Source organism: Protomyctophum bolini (assembly GCF_963924005.1).
Source record: "Protomyctophum bolini genome assembly, chromosome: 12".
Classification (NCBI taxonomy): domain Eukaryota; kingdom Metazoa; phylum Chordata; class Actinopteri; order Myctophiformes; family Myctophidae; genus Protomyctophum; species Protomyctophum bolini.
Genome location: NC_137873.1, coordinates 23682282 through 23704077, shown reverse-complemented (window position 1 = coordinate 23704077; position 21796 = coordinate 23682282). Strand labels below are relative to the sequence as shown.

Genomic DNA, 21796 nt, shown 5'->3' with positions numbered 1-21796 from the left:
TATACTTTGTTGTCGCACAGAAATAGCTAAAATAGCTGATCTACAATATAATTATGTTGTGAGGTTGTAGATCTGCAACTTTTTTAATTGCCCAGGTCAAGATGTGTATGCCAACGCTCTCTTGACTTGGCATCGTCATTTTGTGTCACTGTGGTGCTCGTCACTAAATCGATTAGATTAAGCATACCGGCATATCCTTTTGGTGGGTCATGTTAGTTATCGCTGCAAATATGTTTTCCATCATCAATAAAGATGTCAATGAATACAAATGTAACAAAAAAACTGTGGTGGTCATCTCCACAGAAAATGTGCATTATCATCATAAGCCTTATTCATTATCTCTGGATCCGTCTTTAAAAAAAAATAAAAAAGGAAAAATGATATATTTTATTAGGACGTTCTAGCAGCAGCAGACCAGCAGGGGGCTTGGAGTTTAAGAGGCCTGCTATCATCTGGATGAAAAGAACAGTGTAGGGATTCAGGGCATGGCTGAGGCCCACTCCTGTAGAAAACTGGAGAAACGCAGCAAAGATGACATCCTTGAGTAATCAGTGTTCCAGCAAGATCAGAGATTGAGCTTGACACGGTGAGCTTGTAGATCTGCTATTTTTAGTGAACGTGCGCCCATTTCCAGTTTTCCACCAAACGTTCACCTATTTTTACGTGCCCAGACCAGGGATGCTAGGATTCATTTGGTTAAAACCATCTACAGGCAGACTAATACGATCTGTTATTTGAGTCGGATATGCCCCCTCCCAGGCTCCCACCCTTCATTCCCAGAAATAGGGTTTAATAAACTGTGCATTACTGTAGTTCTCCTTTCCAGGAGGTGGAATAAACTGACCCATGTTCTGGGTCAGTTTCCCGTTAGCTTTGTTTGGAAACACACAATACTTCCGTGCGTTTCCCACTCAAAATCTGCTGGTGAGCCAATCAAATGAAACTATGCAAGACTGACCCGGAACAGGAAAACGGGCATAACACCTTCCGAGAAAGGGAACCATAGTTATGCACAGAGCCTATTCTTTCCTCCCCTGATGACTACAAGACAAAAACAAAAATCTTAAACAGAAACTTTGTCCGTTACATACACAATCAGTTCCATTGTCCGAAAAAGGTGCCATTCAACAAGTGTCCAGAACAAGAAGCTACAGCCCTGCTCCTACGGCCCTCTGTGTCCACTGACTTACGTGTCCTGCTTGGGGTGAACCATCATCTTCTTGACGGATGAGGACAATGTCATTATGGTGAACATTGGAGGAAAGATACAAAATCGACATGTGGAGTGGGGCTTCACGTTGAGATGTCCTGAGCTCTCTCTTCTACTGGGGCTCAGTGTCCTAACCCTGCAGGCCTCCCTCTCGGCCTCTTAGAAAGAGAACATTGGTCGCAGAAGACAACGGGACGGCCGGCTGATAGGAGGCGGCTGCCCCCTCTTTTTTCTGTCTCTTTCAGTCCATCCATCTCGTCGTCCCTCATCCTCTCTCTCTCTCTCTCTCTCTTTCTCTCTCTCCTAGTCTCAAACCATGTAGGAGTTCTGGTTCTTCAGTTTGTCCAGCTCTTTGCTCTGCTGTCTCAGAAACAGAATTCTAGAAGGCAAAAAAATAATAATAATGAGAGGAGGATGTTTTAATCATAATCTTGTCTGGGTCCATATCCGTTCAGTTATGTATGCAAGGAAATAAACTGAGCATAGTCTGAGGTAAGAGCGTGTGCGACTTGTCCTTACCTCTGTTCCCTCAGCGTGGCCTGAATTTCACACACTCTGACCAGGGAACGCAGATTCTTCAGCTCTGTGCAGATCTCAGACATATACAGGCTGCCCATGTTGTGGAAGTCCTCGCGCAACCGCGCCGCCTGAAGGTGACAGTCCAGTGCAAAGTTACAAGCAACTGAGGACGACGGATTTACCACGCTTCTCTCGAGAACGCAAATGGATCACAATCGCTTGCTTGTCATACTCATTTGGATGCGAGCCTAGCCTACATTTTTCCCCAACCTGTACAACATTTTAATTGTTTCTACTTTTTATTTAGTTATTTTTCATGTCATGATTATGAATTGAATACCCAGGAACTGAATGTTAACAAGACCGCAAGGACTTTTTCTTTCTGTGACCCTTTTGGATGTGTGTTTGACCGTAGCCTGTACCGCTTACATTTATGCCAATAAAGTATTTAATCAAACACAAACCCAAAGCCCAAACAAGGCATATTAATAGAGATGAATGAGTTAATAATATGAACTCATGGTATATATTAACTTAATATGTACCACCCCCATGATACAAAGTAATATTCAGGTCTCAACTGTGACTCCAACCCGGTCTGAACAACTCAATCATGAAAATTCAAGTGGGCCGTGACCCGGCAAAAGTGGGGAACCGCTGTTCTAACCTGTTTCTCCGTGTGTTCGGCAGGCCATCCTTGGACGTGTCTGATGAGGTTCTCGTCAAAGTGGGCGGCCAGGCTGGGAGTGAAGGAGCCAGGCGTGCTGACCTGGGATTGGCTGCTGCTGGAATGGACAGGGAGCAGCCCAGAACCGCCGGCCCCAGATATGTGGTTGGATCCCGGGGATGGAATCTCCTGGCCGCTGGAGGACAGAGAACAGGCTGTAATGACCAGCTTAAGTGTGTAGACTATTCTGGATCAATTATTTGTATTTTGTAAATCAGCATTGTGTGCATGTTAGTCTTGGAAGATGTATCCTCATTTGTAAATAAGCCAGCGAAGAAACACTCCACAGGTCCAAGATTCTTCTCCTTTCCGACAATGGAATGAACTTCCCATTGTAATCAGAACTGCAGACTCATTCCTAAACCGTGCCGTGCCGAGTGTTGCGAAGGCCACCAGACCCGACTCAGCACCGTCCGAGTTACGTCCCGATAGGCAAAGAATAGTATATATATTAGTAGCCCGTAGTTTCCATGCACCGACAATAGAGTTGGAAATGACACGTTCAGCAGGGGGAGTCCATGACCAGGCTATGTCTGCACCACCCTACATGCGTGCAGTCCGGGGGAATAAAGCCAAACTCCACAATGTCTAGTATGCCAGTATGGCCATATTGGCCGTATTCCAACGACCTGATAACTGTTGATTTCGTATATTTAATACAGTGATAACAGGTGAGTCAGGGAGAGCAACAGTAATGTTTTGAAGTTTCATACTGATTAAGGAACATGGTATGTGGGATGGAATTCAACCAGACAAAATGAAAATATATTTAAAATTTCTAACTATGTGAAGAATACCTTCTCTGCTGGAGAGTCCTGGGGTCCTCTGGACGTTTCTCTACCGAGGTCTGGGACATGAGGACTGGTCCTGGTTTCCCTAAAGACATGTTGCCCTGGAGACAGCAAGAAAACACAGAGACAAGAGCAGTGAATACCAATTGGTATTATATTTTATATAATTGTAATCATTGATTAGCAGTAGTCACCTTTACAGCGAGGTGTAGAGTTGGTGGAATGAGCAACCTGTGGGTTGCGCCTCCAAAACATTTGCCAAAATGGAAAGTGGTTGGTATTCACCCTTGCTTTGAGTTTTAGTGGATTGGATGATTGCACTCTCACACAGTAATAAGGAAAGAAAAACATATTGGCCATTTTTACACTTTTTTATTAATTTGACACATTGTTAGGGAATTCAGTAGCGTCTGGAAGATCCATACGCAGCTACAACAGACAAGACAGAATTATGGCGATCCCATATCTTCAGAATCTAGGACCCAATGCTCGCCCCCACAGAGCCAGGATCAGAGTACCTCCAGAATTTGGTAGGGGAGAGGATGGAATGGCCTGCCGTGATTCCAGACCTTCAACCCAATTGAACGCGTATGTGCTAGAGTGACCAACACTCTGCCATTCCGCAGCAAAATGAGGCTAGGTTGGTGCCAAGATGTTGCGGCTGCTTTTGGATCTTCCACCCGCTACCGAGTTCCATAACACTGAGTGTAAAATTAATAAAGTGTAAAAATGACTGTGCGAAAGTGCAAAGTGAATACCAACCACTTGCCATCTTGGCAAATCTTTTGGAGGTGCTACCCACACTTTTAGCTGTGTTGGCCGATCCTTACAAGCTATACCTTGTTGTAATGGTGACTAACCAACGATTAAAATGATATAAAATCTAAGTGGAGACATAATGGTCCAAAGTTACGTTTCCGAACTTTGTGTGCCGAGTTTACATCATCCAAATATATGACATATAGCACAAGCTCAGAAAGCGGCACAACGCAACGCGTTGTGAGTTTGCAGTTCAGCCATTTTACTAATATGCAGACATCAGGGTCAATGCGGTGCCCTCACCCTGGTTTGGGAGGAAGGAATGGCTCCAGGGGGCATGCCCAGCAGGGATTTCTGGTTCATCAGGTTGGTCTGCGGGGTGCCGTTCCGGGGGGACACGTAGGGCCGCGGTGATGAGGCGTCTGATGCCAAAGACATCGGGGACTGACTGGACTGCTGGGCTGCTAGATTAGAGACAGGGACACGTAACAGAGACAGAGCATAAGAAGAAATGGAGCAATGGATTTGTTTCAGCAGCGGTTCAATCAATTGCTCAAAAACGTACAGAACTACTAGCAGACGAGGGTTGTTTGGCGGATAAGATGATCAAATGTTTTCCACTCAATACTGGTAGAATTAATGCGGGGGCATGTTGAAAGCCAATTGGCAATTGATTATGTAGGGTGAAGAAGAGCACATGGATCAATTAAGCAGTAATAAGGGGGGAATTCACATCAAACAAAATTATTCATCAACCACCCGATCAAAACTAATTCAGTCACATTCCCAGATGGCTTCGTTTTCGTTTTGTTTTTAAGGAAAGCTACAGCTGTGTTGTAAATTGTTCTCTTTGCCAAGTGAAAAAGACTGATGCTTGTGGATTGGAAATTGGCACGTTGTGACGTAAGGATAGTTGATGTCGTGTTCCAAGGCCTTAATTGCTTGATTGGCTTTGAAAGTGTTAGGTCTGTAATCGATATACATGCATGGATTGTGGCTGGATAGGACAATATGACCGGCAACTAGGCCACTCTCACTCATTACCAGAGACTGTTCTTTAAATCATCTAAAGAATCTGCTATTTATACTACTACTCAGGGCTCGACGCTTAGCATTTTTCCAAGTAGCACGTGTGCGCCTAAGTTGAAAAATCTAGTAGCACACAAATTATTTTAGGAGCACGATGAAAAATGATGTATTTTTAAGGGGCGCTAGCCCCTCCTATATACAGCCTTTGTCCCCACACATCTCAAAATGAGCCATTGACGATCAACAGAGAAATTTCGTCAAAATTCTGCTAAATATGACATAAATTAAACGCCATTGACATTGAAGGGAAAATGTATGTCATATGTAAACGAGCAAATCAGCTAATCAATCACAGGCAACAGGCATTCTGATTGGCCAGTATGAGATGATATCTGATGTATGATGACAAGAGCGCCCCTCACTTAACATGGGTGTGATTTTTCTTTAATGAAGTGATATGAGGTAGGGGTGGAAATAATATGTCAAAATATTATATCACTATCTTTTCAGCAATTATCACAAAATAGTGATATTCATCATATCATTGTTATGTTTGTTTTCATATAATATATATAATCAATTTGTTTTATGCTAATACTTTGTAGATAGATCGATAGTAGCTCTGTTCCATTCCATACCTCTAATACGTGCAACACATTAGAGCTATGGACCAGAGCTAGATAGATAATAAGTTGCTCATGGATGGATAGACAGGCTATCCGTTTTTATCCTGCTGTTCTATCATGTTAGTGTGACATTCGATGGTGAATTAGTATTGTAACATTCTCCTTGGATTTGACTGACTGACTGATATTAATACGGTAATCCAGCCAGTTCGGTCATTCGCATTATCATTTACGCTGGGCACACGCTTTTGTAAGCAAACGCTAAACAAGGGTTGTTTTTGATAAACATCAATCCGTCCACTCCATGTGTGTGCGCACGCGTGCGTGCACGGCTGCACGCTGTTTCACCCGCGTTTGGTTAAAAGTAAGATACGTTTGAACATTACAAACAAACTTTGCAAGCAATTCCTTCTGAATCTGTGCTATCATGCTAATGCTATCCCGTTGAGTTCGCTCTGACTTCTTTTCTGTCTGCCGCTGACTGGGAAGAGCACGGAGCAGCAACACAGGGAGGGGAGGGGCAGTGGGAGCAAAGGGGACAGATCTTCAAATGAACGTTGTTAGCTTGTAGCTCTTCTCTTTTTGGCGAACGACACCGCCGTTCAGAAATATAAATTTAGGTATAGAACAAAGACTATAGAATGTGCACTTGCTGTAGACAGAGACTTGTCTTTATCACGATTGAATGGTCAAATCCTGTAGTCGCACCTGTGCTACAAATTGAATTTTACAACTCGCACAGTGATATTTTTAGTCGCAAATGCGAGTACCTAGTCGCACTGTCGAGCCCTGCTACTACTTAAACCCTTTTTCCCCACATCTTGAGCTTGTAGATTTGTACTACTTCTTAAAACTTTATTTTATGGAAATAATTGATCATGTTTTTGCTCCAGATCCGATTCCGATAATTTGAAAATGTGATCGGCCCCAATTTCTGATCACGTGATCGGATCTGGACAACCCTAATTAAACCCTATACACTTAGCTGACCGAGGTACCCCCAGGCTTTTTCTCTCCACACTAAATCTCTCACTGAAAATAGCAGATCTAGTAGCTCACAATGCATTGACTGACTAATCACATATTACAATAATAACTAAATAACAAATTAAATAACTAAAACTTTCCACACAACTAAATAAATAACGTAGCAAACATATTTTGAATAATCAAAAGGTGAGAGGTGAGCTGGAGAGAGGGGTGGAGGAGTAGGGCAGGAGGTTGGGGTGTCAGTGGGCAGAAGAAGAGACGGTAAGGGGGGCAGTTGAGGGCTGTTACCTTGGTTGGAGTGCTGCGCAGCGGCTTGGGAGAGCAGAGCAGTGATGTTGAAAGCAGACGGTCCAGAATTTAAGAGCTTATGAAGCATAGACCGCAAAGATGCTTGGGTGACAGCAGCTGCCAGGACTGGATGGAGGGAAAGAGAGGAAGTTGCACACTGGTCAAATACCCAGTACTCATTTGTAGCCTCTTCTGTTCTCTCTTACTCTCTTGAGTGGAACTCAAGGGTCAATTTAAATGTCTAAAACGCAAAGTGGGGTTTCAACTGAACCCTTACAGGCCTGTAACTCAGACAGTGGAACCAAATGGACCCACAATGGTCCATCAAAGTAATGGCGGTCCTTGAAATAAAAAAGGTTTGATGAGATGTTGATATATGCCCATGTTAGTCGGGCCCAAAACCTTAACGGACTATTCTGTTTTTGATGATTGATTTGACTCGGGCTTCTAATGAGTTTTGATGATATACATTTGGCTCGGGGGTTGTCAGATCTCAGAGGCACTTGTCAGTTGGGCAAATACAGGTAATGTTCTACTTGCCCACTTGGACAAATCCTCCATTATAAAATGCTAGGTACAATTTAGGCTTGTAGAACAAATTAAAGTGAAACTGATAGTTGTAAAAAGGTAGCATTGTACTTAATGAATAGCCAATAATATTTAATGAAGACAGAATACACTTGCCCGTCGCGCAACCTGAAAGCAAGCTCAACTTGCCACGGGCAGTCGAGGATTGTTTTTCTCATGATGGGCCGATACCGATCTTGTGCGTGAGGATTTTTTTTTTAATATTTCCAAAATTATTATACGTCAAAACTGTTGCTGTGTGTGGGGAGGAAGGGGAGAATGTTTAGGCCTGTCAAAGATGCAAAAATGATGTACTATATATATATATATATATATATATCTGATTGACTTTTATACCACTTAAATGGAATAAGAGGAAAAAGAGTAAATTGCAATCACTGATCGAGTCATTTGGAGTGAATATCGCATCTCTACAGGCAACCGTTAGTGTCAACCACTGTGACTTCTATGGAAGGGTTATATTACAGGGGTGCACACAAGCGAGTGCGCAAGATCAAAGGCATGGAGGTGCATTTGCGCACCAACAGCTGAGAGACAGGGATTTAGAGAATGCTGACAGGCACTCAAAAGGAACTCAAATGAGATGTTAACGTCCTGTAAGTAGACTTAGAAATAAAACTATTGTTGACTAATCATTACAAGTGGCTCTTATTTTGATGAGGAAGTCAGAGGACAGGAAGTGCGTTTCAGTTGTAAACAAGCTAGATACCAGTTTTTAGCTGTCAAAGTGCTAGTCGCTAAACCGCGTTAGCGACCATATTTAAAATATGAAAACTATCTGTCACTTAACCAATGTAGGTTACACACGCTGGAATTAAACATGGAACCTGCAGGCAGCATTAGGTGAGTAATTCATTGTATATCTGTTGGACGTTTGTGGTTGTGCTAGAGATAAACGGACACCTGCTGCCAGTGGGATCATCCTACTGCTGCTTAACGACTACATTCTGTGACTAGGTGTAAGAGTGTAGCTTTGCATCTGCCCGTGTGAATGCAGCATAAAGTTGTGGCAGGATACGTACATCTTTTTCAAAAATAAGTTTGGTATTTAAAAAAAGTCTTAAAAAGTCCCTAAATTCAATCACTTTGCTGTCATTGGGGGACGGTCCCCCCGCAAAGGTCACGACCCATATCTTAGCTTGAGAACCACTGGTCTGCAGCACCTGCAGAGATCTCATCCTATGCCCGTCACTGTGTGAGCTCGTGCATGCATCTCGTATGTCCTGCGTCATATGTCCTCACCCTCATTGATCTTGGTCATGTCCATGCTGCCGTTGGTCATCTGCAGCGTGGCCTGCAGCGCGGGAAGGAGCTGGTGCAAGAGCGCGGGGTCCTGGAGTAGCGCGGAGGACGATTGGGATTGGACAGCCGAGGACACCGTGGAGGAGGAGGCGGAGGATGTGGTGGCCGAGGAGGCGGAGCCCAGAGCACTCGATGCCGAGGTCAGGCTCTGATTGGCCGAGGAAGAGGAAGTAGAGGAGGAATGGCCGGAGTTGGCTGCGGCGGCGGACTGCTCTGCTGAAGAGCTCTCTGCAAAGACAAAAGTGCTTGAGATTGAAGTTGAGCCGCACTCTGTACAGCAGCAAAACTAGAACGCAAAAGAATAGAATCGAGGGGAGAATGAAGGGACCAATGACAGAAGATACAAAGCTTGCCATGATCCAAGCAGGTTTACGGCGCTACGGTAATTTTATTTGGATATCACATTTCAGCAACAAGCCAATTCAAAGTGTTTTACACAGAACATCAAGCAAAGGAAACTATAAAGGAAAAGTATAAAATGGCATTAGGATATTTCAAACAAATATTTTTTATCTTCTAATTATTTGTTCGGCCCAATTTTTTAAATGTATTGTCATGATTTGTCAACTCGGCTGTTGGCTTTGTCCGAGGCTTAAAGTTCGTCTTGAAACATCTATGGAAAAATGAATGGGAAATTCTCTTGACACTATTAAAGGTAGCGGTAAACAGAAAGGTCTTTAGTTGTGTTGGCAGCAGAGAAGCCCTGAAGTTTTCTGGGAGTTCGTTCCAGATGTGGTTAAAAAAACTAGAGCTTTGTGTGTTTAGGGTACAAGATCAGTCTTTTTCACATGTGGACAATACATCTTGGGTGACAGGTGCTAAGGTATTATAAATTAATCTACAGCCAAGTACACTTGCTGAACATTTATTTAAGACCTTCAGGCATACGAGGAATATGTTTAAGAACACAGGAAAAGCTTGAAGAACATCACGTTTAGAACATTTGTAGATGCATTTATCCGGCGAGCAAGGGCTCGCTCAAGGACCATCTTGACAGTTTAGTTATGGAGCAGGGTGAATAACCATTATTATTATTTTCTATGTGTCAGCCAGGATATTACATAGATTGCTGAATCAGACCAGAGCCGCATTTTAAGATCGTGACATACAGCTTGGGCGACACATACTTGTTGTGGCTTTGTCCTGCAAGGCCTCGTGTCTGTAGTCCATGTCTCTTGGGAAACTGTTAGCCGCCATCTTGGCCGGGTCTTTCGGACGCTGTTCTCTGAGAAAAAGGATTACAACACAGATAGGAAAATCAATGTGTTGGACATGGTTCGTAAGATGCAGGCTCCAGCAGAGCACCGGTTCTGTAACCTGTAGCAAATAGGCCTGGGCCGTGGCTGAGCGGTCCAGGCACCTAGGCCGGTAATTCAACCCGACGGTGTGCCGCGGGTTCGAGTCCCGAGCCAGTCGGCCTTTGCTTACGAACACTCTTTTGAACACTCCTTGCCAGTGCTGGGCCTGAATGGTCAGGTTGGCGTTTCCACCAGTCTAAAAGACAAATGAACTGAATGAACAAATGAATACACACGACACACTATTTGAGGCCATTATTTAAGGTTATTGTAAACGGATCACTGGACCAGCATCATGTAAAGACAGCTTTCATGCACCAGATGTGGACTGTCCAAGCAAGGAGCCCTGGCTGAAAACAACTCGACACCTTCACTGTGATGTCTCTCCATCATGCTGCATCTACTACACCTTCACTGTGTTGTCTCTCCATCATGCTGCATCTACTACACCTTCACTGTGATGTCTCTCCATCATGCTGCATCTACTACACCTTCACTGTGATGTCTCTCCATCATGCTGCATCTACTACACCTTCACTGTGTTGTCTCTCCATCATGCTGCATCTACTGCACTGTGATGTCTCTCCATCATGCTGCATCTACTACACCTTCACTGTGATGTCTCTCCATCATGCTGCATCTACTACACCTTCACTGTGATGTCTCTCCATCATGCTGCATCTACTACACCTTCACTGTGTTGTCTCTCCATCATGCTGCATCTACTGCACTGTGATGTCTCTCCATCATGCTGCATCTACTACACTGTGATGTCTCTCCATCATGCTGCATCTACTACACTGATGTCTCCCCATCATGCTGCATCTGCTGTAATCTGGTACTATACAGATACTACAGATACTAAAATCATTCCCAAAAGAGAAATTCACTTTGTCACCATCACAAAACATCCAAATAGATATGTTAATCACCACCATTATCATTATACTCCTGGTTCAAAGCAGTGCTAAAATGTGCTGCTATTCTAATGTTAGCACTGCAGTCTTTCCTTTTTAATTATATATAATTAATTAAAAAACAAACCCTCATATCACATTTGTCCCTCAATATCGTTTGGAGAGGCTCTACACATTTGTCATGTTTAGCATGCCAACAGCCACAAGCTATAACACTGACAGCTATTTTCAAGTGGAGCAAACAAGACTAGTCTAGTGAGAAGAGCTGAAGGCAGCGCTGTGACTCAGGTGAGGCTGCTTCTGTGTGTATATTTCCTATATGCCTCACTCACTACCTGGACTTTATGTTTGAACTTCTCTTTTTTGAGGGACATCACATCATAGAATCAAAGGATTGAAAGTAGTTTGGTTATATTCTGATATTAGTCTCATTGCTATTGTGTTTATTCTGACATCTCCCCGTCTTTCCAACTCTTTATTAAATCAGAAAATACCATTTTCTGGTCAGGATAGCAATATACAACCAGGCGAGAGAACTCTTTACTGGATACAGGATAAATAAGTAAAATTGGAACTTGGAAGTCAACAAACATCTGGAGCACTATCAAATTAATTCATTCAATTCCTTGTTTACGGCCCAACAGTTTAGGACCTCCATAACTCTGAGTGTACAAATGGAACCAAATGGGTCCATTTGTACACTTTCAGAGTTACAGAGCCGTACAGGGCCATTAGGAACGCATTCAAAGACACTTTGAGACCCACTGGTGTAGCAGAGCGTTTCCACTGTGAGCCAACATGCACAATAGCAGCACCCAGTCTTATATCATCGGTATCAGCTGTGAAGGAAGTAGGAAAGGGGACCAAGTTCTTTCCAAAATGGCATGTGTGCAAAGCATGCATAGAGCCCATTGCTGCCCTTAGCGAACACTAGAAGGTAACTATTCCATAACATGCGTGCACGCATAGTTACACATGTAATAACTATGCGGTATAATTACAAGCAGGAATAATGTAAGTCTACTGTACCTCTCCAGCAGGTCTTTGGGTTTCTCCCACTGGGAGACTTCAGTTCTACAGTTGTAGTAGTACTTCTTGCCAGAGGAGCTGATGTGTTCGGTCCAGTCATCTGCTGGCTCTTGGCGCTGAGAAAGGACCAGACAGGAAGACATCATTTAAAGCAGTGGTTCTTAAACATTTTCATGGCAAGTGAATAACCGATGTATACAGGGTTAACGTGCAGGGCTCCAGACTAACTTTTTTCACCAACGTCCCGGAACCGTCCCAAAATACAATTTGAACCGAAGTAAATGTATACAGTCCCTTAAAGTACAAAAAAAGCACCACTGAAATTGTGAAATTAATAACTGTATTCCTATTGTAATAGAAATGCAATTAAGCCAAACAAATAATGTACTAAATGTATTGAATACATGCAGTACATTATTTGTTTGGCTTAATGTTTCTTCTGTAGATACACTGATTTAGTCAAAATGCTCCCAGATGAAAAATAGGGCTTGGTTAAAAATAAAATTAATCAGAGGCTTTGTAATTAATTATTCTTAATAAATCACATTTTAATCGCATATCAATATTTGACCTGAGAACAGTGATATTTATTTTCAAATGGATTTTGTTATTTTGGTGTACCAGTGAATCAAAGAATAGTGACTACAGTAGCTTATAAAACGTTGGTGTATGCTACTTGATCAAGACCAACGGATAACGTGCAGCAATGGTCTATGAATACTCAAATGTCTATAGTATTACATGGGTGGCATGAGAAAACAAATAAAAACTACTTTATTAGGGGGAATACTAAGACGAAGGAATAGTTCAATAAAAACTGTGGAATGAGAGCATTTTGGGGTGTGCATTCCACAGCAATTCCAGCACAATCTGAGCATTAGAAAACATCTGTTGCTTCAGAGGATATATACCAACACATTATTTAATGTCGATGCCAGCTAGCAAGCCTAGCATGGAAGCTAACGTTAAACGTTGGTGTAGTGTAGCCCCATGTCCCTATGGGACCTTTCTGTGGCACACAACCATGGTTTTATCCACGCTTCCAAACGATAGTTTTTAAATCTAAATGTCCCATCCACGGGGCAAAAGCAATATAATTCATATTATTCCTTTGGGTGAATGGTAGTGTGCGCGTTGTTGTCGTCAACTGTCTGACTGACGGCACTGCAAAAACTCTTTGCAGTGCTGCTGGTCTCATGCTGCTCATCGCTGCACGCGAAATGCGCATTTTCAGTGCAAAAACTCCTCTCGTCCCGAAACCGTCCCGAATGAGACACATTTAAGTCCCAAATAGATTTTTACAGTCCCCGGGACGCCGTTAATCTCGAGCCCTGTTAACGTGGTTAAACTGATTCATGTGATACTATAGTAACTCATTTTACTGGGGACCCCTGGAGCAATTTAGGCATTTAGACACGACAGTTCACAATGACCAAATTAATAACCAACTAAAAAGGCCCAAGTACTAATGGTATGCCGTCATTATTCAGAATGAAAAGCTCTATAATTTCAGATCAGATTGTCTGATTACAGCAGAAGACTAATGGGTGTTTCACAGCATCTAATGTGGATCGGCAAGAGCATTGTGAGCCAAAAAAAACTATCAAATGATGAGGCCTAATTCTGTCAAGTCAGTCAGTAGCAAAAAAAACAAAAACAATGAAGACTCAATTTTAGATGTTATCCTGTAGCAAAAAAGAAAAAGAAAATAACACAAAACAAAATGAATGCTCTCAACTAATCCCCGCCTCCCACCCCAGCAAGATAAAATATGTATGCTTGTCGTTGGGGAAAAATGACTTGTGCTGGATTCAATGAAGTAGTCCCTATTTTGGGCATGTTATTAAAGGCAAATTTGTTCCCGTTTAAAAAATCCCTAAAATGGCAGATCTACAAGCTAGAGGTCTTCATGGGTCCAATTTGACCAATCCGCACCGAAAAAGACAGGCAACAAATGGAGCCGACACCGAATAGATAGCTGCTATTATTAGAATTCTGTCTCCGAGCCCGAAAAGCACAGAGTGCTGTCGGAACCGGAGCTGAACAGAACCGCGTATTACAATAAATATGATGACAGTTACCCGTACAATACCCAAAATGCCCGAATGCCCACGTAATCATTAAGAGCTGTACATTATTTAATATAAAGACTTCTTTCTTACCTAAACACAGCCCGCTGAACGTGGTGCTGCAACACCGCTACATGGTCATTAAGGTGAATTACACGCCATGTTAATCCCAGTCAATCATTGCGGAGTTTGGACAGTTTGTAAATAAAATAATAAATCCACATCAATCCACGTCCAGCTATTATTTAGATGTGGTGTGTAATCTTTCTTCTTAGCCATTGCTAATCAACTGTTAATTTATGTTGCACAGTTGTTCATCATTATATCTTCAGCTTCGCACTGCCGAGCATAAAGTTCATCACACTATGACAACTCGATTGTTATACCAAATTTGAACCATTAACCAAAGCGTTCAGTGATTTGGGAAGAATCCTGGTCCGCCCCGGTAACATGATGTGCACAATGCACATGCACGCGCTCTACAGTTGGGGAAGTACAACAGACCAACAGCACGTGCAACAAGGCCCGCCCCACTCGATCATGATTGGAGGAAGGCCCCTCTCATCCTAATTGAATGAAGGCTTTGCCACCTAAAGCCCAAACTGAAACTAGGGTTTTTTTTACCCAAGGGGCTCACTGGGGACAGGGAGGAACTCCTTATATGGTCAGCACACTTTATAGTAGGGAGGATTATCCAAAAAGGAAAAAATAAGTGATATTTGAATTAAGTGAAATCACTAAATATACCTTTAACGTTAATATCAACAATAAATAGCCTATGATATAATGTAACTTCTGTCTTTTGTTGTAGTTTTGTAAAAAGCGCCTACTTCCTCAATAAAGTCACATGACCAAGGCACGCAGGCTCCCACTGCATGTGCATGGCTTGAGGAGGAAAAACAGGGGGTGCTTGACAGCTGGGACAGCCAATCGCCAGGTCCACTCTGGTTTTAGTCATTACCAGAGCCCAGAGACACACGCTCAGAACTTACCCGGGAGTCACTTCTAGAAAACGGAACCGGGACCGGCACCGGGTCGGACCCTGGGTATTTTTGGATCTCGGGTAAGCGCGAAGACCTCTATTGCAAGCTCACAATGTGGTAAATCATCAAGTACTTGTAGATCAGTTATTTCTGATCCCTTTGCGTAACACTGTCAATGTCAAATGACATGATCGAAAGGTTTCTGTTTGGACAATTGTGTTATCATCCAAACTAACCATCAGATCATGGTTGGACACTTATATTGCTGTTAACCTGTGCCGTTTATTAGCGATATTCACTTTAATTTGGCTGTAAATACAACACAGTAAGAATTTTAAATATGATTAAGTGGCTCTGGCACCCATCCTACCTTAATAAGAGCCCTCTGAGAACCCATACACACAGACGATCTTTGTGTCTGCTGAAAAAGCAGGGAAAGTAAATTAGGGACAACGTGAACATCATCTTACCCGTTCTGTAGGTTTGCTCGGAGCACCATGGGAGGTGGTGTTGTGACTGTTCTCATGGGGAGAACCGTTGGTCCCTGGAAAAATAACCAGAAGACAAACGGTTAGGAAGGTACTCGCAGACCACCTGTGATTTGCCTTCTTATTCTAGCAAATTGTAAAAAATAAATAAAAGTCAAATGTTATGCAGTGACCAAGTTATATTGTGAATTAACAAATTCAACGATTCTTTACACTAATTTCATGAAGAAATAAAAGACAATCGAATAAATTCCATGAATTAGAAAACAAATGTTTAAGAAGTAGTGAAAATGGCTGATCTACAAGGTTGCAGCACGTTGTGAGCTTGTAGATCTGCTATTTTCACTAGTTCCGGGCAAACGTCCAATTTATTTTTTGGGTCTAAAACGTTTGGGAACCACTGCTCTCTATAGTATGTGCTCCATCACAGTTGCAAATGGCTGACCCTATGAGTTGACCACTGTGGTCTGTATCGGCGATACTAATAACAGGGTGGTCTCCCTGTCCAATCTTTATCTACTGACAGTAAGTTACTATGCGTGCAGTTTGTGAACACCGTGCAGGCTTGTGGCGTGTGTGCATATCCCGATGTGGTGGTAAATATAATATATACAAAAATATAAATAAATGTTCTTTCATAGCAACTCTATGCTTTCGTGTCAAACATGGAAGAGGAAGTACTCAATCCATGTGGGCCATATGAAGATGTGTTGGTCAAGTATCCATAACAATAAGTGCCTTTGGGTCCCCAAGCAAAGCAGGTGGAACAGGGAAGTAGGGCACTTACCTATAGTATACCGGTAGTGCCTTAAACCTTTCTATGATCAAAAGGAGTGAGTCCTGAGAGGACTCAAACTGGCGTTTTGGGGATTTCTAACGATAACCTACTGCGACTGATTAATGTTAATGTGCATAATTTACTTTGTATCTCTCAAGCCTTTTTGGTTGCTCTGTCTGCAGAAAATCTCTGCAACATCAAACGGCCAGTCTTCTGAAATTTGAATAATGGACTATACTGAGGAGTGAGGACTTCCTTAAACGGAGTGACAGTGAGGCATGCCAGAGGCTTCTTTGGGTCAACGGCCAGACAAAATAAACAAGAGCAGTCATTTCTCACAGGGCATTAATTTACAAATCAAACAATGCAGCCTGAAGATAATAAAGAGAGGCCTCCGTCAATGTGCTTAATGGTACTTTGAGTGTCCCCCTAAAGTAAATTCAACCACAATGGGGGCAACTCTACTAGTAGATTCACCTCTGTCGCCGCCACAAAGAAAATATCCGCCATCTGTCTGACTACATGAATGCCTCTTAATAACTGCAAACTAAACAATACCAAACAAACTTCAGAATGGCAATTATCTGCCCAAACCCAAACATCACTAGCCAATGTGATATAACACCCAACAACAGTCTACATCTGTTAAGGAAATAAACTGACAAGAAACATGCAATGCAGAAGTTGTATTATACTGCTAAAGCAGTAATACAAATATCGAACATTCTGGTTAGACATAAGGAATATTCAAATGTCAATTAGTGACACCTGCTACAAGCTCTGTTTTCAATAAAACACTAGCTGCAGGACCAGGAGCAACAATTTCACAAAATCAGACAATGTATTTCGAATTGATAATTCGCACTAAATTAGCGTGAAATAAAGTTCTGACATAGGCTGGCCAGTGGCCACCATGGGTACGCTTGAAAGAAGAGATGGACCTGCATCGACTCCCTAACACATTGCTGTTTTACTGCTATGCTTTCTAATGTAGCAACAGTTATCAGAATATATTAACATAAACCCGCCATTTATTTTATAACGGGAGACAGTGAGTTCTTTCCAATTTCCAAATGAACAGTTTACTCTGATTGCGGTTGTTACATAAGGTACTTTTATTCTGATAGCGCCATCATTATGCTCATTAGTGGAATAAAACGCTCCTCTTGTTATTTTATGACTATTATTATTATTAACAAGTATAAGCGCATAATATATCAACTCATAATAGCCAGGTCAATGGGGGCCGTTTACGTATTGAACACTGGACCGCATTCACTTGTGAATATAATTCTTCAAACCCTAATGTACAATGTATACAATAGGCAGCACTAAATTAACAAAGGGTCCATTTAACAAATACAATAGTGTAATTAAAACATTGATTTGTAATACAATGCATGGCCAATACGGCTGCACAATGTATTGTATGTTTTTTTACACAATATTAAATTTCTAAATCTCAAAGAACAGAATGTTACAAAAACACACTATACGGTATGTCCAAAATGCTACAGGATACAAAGATAAGCTTCTAACTTTGAATCAGCATTGGCCAACTCCTCCAGCATGACAGTGCACCTATGCACAAAGTGAGGGCCATGATGACAGATTCATGCGTTTGGTGTGGAGGAACTTGAGTGGCCTGCACAAGCACTGACATCAACCCCCATTAACACCTCTGGGATGAACTGGAACACTGATTAAGAGCCACAGGCATCGTTATTGTCCAACATCAGTGGTTGGCCTCACAAATGTTGGCCAGTGTACTTTCACTTTGGGCAGAGCAGAGAGTGCATGTCAGTTGCCTTTTTTATTATCGTTTACCAATTATGTAAACATGTGTCAGACGAACGTCGGTTTCTTTAAATGTATGCTACTGCCAGCAGTCTGTTGGTGCTTTATCTGACCGAATGCATCCAGTTGGTCCGTTTTGAGGTACTTTCTCATAAGCACAGATACGGGGCACGACAGTGTCCAACATTTTTAATTCTGTTTAACTTTTGCAAAGCTTCATTCACCGATTTCAGGACATGTGACGCCATCGCAAAAGAGCAATATGTCAGTTGTTGAATCTGAGAAAGTGAGTCGTCCGACAACAGAATCGGAAAGATGTGTCAATGACAACACATGTATTGTGTGATACGTTATTGAGAAACACAAGAATGTTGGCTTTCTTTAAAACTATTGGGAATGGAGAGAACAGACGTATCAACACCTACAAGCAGACAGAAAAAAGCTTGGATCTTGCAGCCTTAATGGCAATGCTCCTCACCTCCCAAAATAAAGGTCACAGGGATTTGTGAAAACACACATGATGAACTTTGTTTAGTTCAACGGTGAACTTGTGGGGAAAAAATTAAGACAGAGGCATCATAATATGCAGCAACTATAGACTAAAACTAAAAATGAATTTAATGAGGCTTTATTAGAATTAGATCTCATGAAAGATGCCATGTAAACAAGAGTTTCTGAAAAGGTGCACGACGTGTGTTACACTGTTAGTTTGCATGTAATGTCCCACTACCAGGCTCAGTGCATACCATCTTTTCCTCTGAGAGCGTGGGCCGGCTTGGCCTTGCTGTGCCCCATGGTGTCTCCATGCCGGCTGACAGGACTCTCGTCGGAGCGTCGCAGCATCTTGTAAGGTGGAGCGGGGTCCGAGGACCCATCACGCACCTTGTCGTGACGGTGAAGGCTGCTTGACTGGCTCTTTGGTTGAGACTTATGGGCCTGGGTTGGAGTAAATAAAGCATGTCACATAATGCACGGTGGATCACTGTATATAGGCTATGTGTGTATATATATTAGAATATTAAGGTAGATACAAGTAATGAGTGGCTGTTTGCCATTACCACAGCCTAATGACACTTCTTATAAATGCTTGACATTAATTTTACGGTAAATGTCCTGTCATATGTCTTTATGCATGACTTATAAAAGCCAAAGTGCTGGAATTTATTGTTGATTACACAGCACTTCTTAGACTGCACAGCTTACACAATTATGTCTAAATTAAAAGTGTATCGTTATGAAAATAAGATTTAAACATATCAAGTGATATTAAGTGGTTGTAAAATTATCTGGCATTGCCATGTTTACTAGCCCCACACCATAATCAAAATGTCACCCTATTCCATCCAAAAACATATCTTACCTGATAGGATTGCGAATCCCTTCGGTCGTTGCACCTAGAAACAGACAAAAAACAGTTAATCATCCATTATTATGTCATTTAAATTACTTTAGCATCATGCTAGCTAGTAGAGATAAGCAGCGATGCTAACTGCAACCCATCGTCGGCTAGTAATCAGCCTAGCTTATCGATCAACCGGCTTCACACTACGGTAGCAGCCTGCTCTCAACAGATGCCACTTGTCTGTAACTTAGTATTGTGGTTCTAATGATGCCAAATGTCCAATTTGAAGGATCGGCGGCTGGATTAACGAGAACTAGCTTAGCTGGCTAACTTCAGTTCGGGGATCATTTTGTTCCAGGAAATAACCGGGGCCCATCCATGTATAGCTAACTTTTAGCTAGCGGTGTTAGCACCGGCTAGCGACACAGTTTAAGAGACCACAACAACACGTCTATGCGTCGTAGTTCGGAAGTAAACACTGTTGTTGGTGGTAGTTCTTTGCACATAATTTACCCATCGCTGGCTCTGGTTGGTTTCCTTGCATGCATCACCATCAAGGCCGTGTTGATGTGTGTGTATGTGTGCGTTGAGGCCTGATGTCTAGCTGCTGTCACCGCTTCTCTCCTCTCTCTGTCTCCCTGCTGTTGTTGCTTCACCTGATCAGCTCGACTACCAGATATCTGCTAAACTAAAACAACAGGTTGCAACGGGGGTGATGGCCAAGCATTCTATGCATTGCACAATGGGTGGTCTATGCTGAATTACCACCCTGCGTGCGTCTAATAATAGCATGTGAGAAGAACAGAACAAACTGCGCTGCTGTGCTGTCTGTGGGCTCTGCTCCTCTGCCGAGGTTCCAAAGCACGACTCGAACCCATAGTCTGAAGGGACGGTCTCGCCATGATTGGCTGTAAAATGAACCGTTAGTGACTTTATTTTTATGGATATCAACTCAAAAAAAAATTCGGGGTTTCTTTTAAGTTAGTTTACCTACTACATTTGACTGCTGGCCTGTTTATCATAAAACATTTATTTTTGTATTTATTTTATTTTGTATTAATTGAATTAATACAATACTCTATGTACAGTTTGCAAATAGTGCAGTGGATTATACAATGGTGCTAAAGGATAACACAAAAGTCCCCATTGTAGTCCACTTGCCAGAATGTGAACCCATGCATGTTGAGTAGGCTACACCAAGGTTTTATGTTAGAAATGTTGAGTATGGGTCCCCAGCATGTAGAAACCGCCGGATGCTAACTTGCATAATATGTTGAGCAATTTTCATAATTGGCATAGTATGTGACCATACCATTAGAACAACCTATATGCTTTATGTAGCATGTGAAATGTCAAACTTTTCATGATGCTGAATCCATTCCAAGCATTAGTTTTGCACAAAAACACTCCTTGGGTTTAAAACGGTCATAGCTGCAGCTATGTCATCATGATGAGCACATTTGGGCAAGTGGCTGGCTGTTTTTAGCCCAAGGAGTGGTTTTTTTTGTGCAAAACGAATGCTTGGAATGGATACAGCATCATGAAACCCCCCTAGTTTGACACGTCACATGCTACTTAAATCATGATGAAATTTTGGATTTCTTTGCCTTCTATAGGTTGTTAATGGTATGGTCACATATTATGCCAATTGTGAAAATTGCTCAACATATGTGTCGTTTCTGGGCAATAATTGCTGGGGATCCATACTCAATATTTCTAACATAAAACCTTGGTGTACTCAACATCTCCGGGTTCACAATGGGGCTCTATGTGCTGGCAAGTCAACTATTCTGGTCAGGTCCTGTGTATAATATTCAATACATGTTCATCGTCAATGTGTTGAGTGATGGGTTGACAATGTTCCCTGACAACCAACTAGCCAATCACAGCATGGCCGTCTCTCCAGGCAATGGGGTCCCCACTTCCAGGGACATCGACGTAGCAAATTGCACTGTGGACCCCGCCCCCACCTTCACAACTACACTCCACTTCCGGGATCCACCCATCTGATGGTGCTGATAAATGCACTGATGTTTTACCATTTTGATTTGACATTCAGTTAGGTCTGTTCTTGCTCTCATCCAGAGAATAAATTGGATAAACCATATAAAACAAAGATGGCCCCAGAAATAGAGTGGGTTCAATGGCTTCAATCAATAATCAATAGGCTACCCCCTTTCCCTCATTTTGAATCCAAGTAGCCTACCCCCTTATTACCAAAAAACATTTTCATTAACATTCTGACAACAAAAGTCTGGTTGTGTCA

At 42.2% G+C, this 21796-nt stretch overlaps 1 protein-coding gene across 2 annotated transcripts; it reads right to left on the bottom strand.

Annotated features, from left to right (window-relative positions):
• Positions 1 to 781: 781 nt before the first annotated feature.
• On the bottom strand, positions 782 to 20378 carry LOC308325477 (WW domain-containing adapter protein with coiled-coil-like). Of its 2 annotated transcripts, none has more exons than XM_080777975.1 (13): positions 20044 to 20378; positions 19549 to 19582; positions 18935 to 19124; positions 15596 to 15669; positions 12074 to 12189; positions 9957 to 10054; positions 8770 to 9057; positions 6940 to 7065; positions 4310 to 4470; positions 3254 to 3348; positions 2397 to 2592; positions 1730 to 1857; positions 782 to 1589 (listed from the first exon to the last, which is right to left on the bottom strand). In XM_080777975.1, the coding sequence occupies exons 1-13, from the start codon at positions 20082 to 20084 to the stop codon at positions 1520 to 1522; spliced, it is 1617 nt and encodes a 538-aa protein (XP_080634101.1). In that variant the 5' UTR covers positions 20085 to 20378; the 3' UTR covers positions 782 to 1519. The 2 variants fall into 2 exon arrangements, with proteins under 2 accessions (XP_080634101.1, XP_080634102.1); XM_080777976.1 differs by having other exon boundaries at positions 4310 to 4467.
• Between the last annotated feature and the right edge of the window lie 1418 nt (positions 20379 to 21796).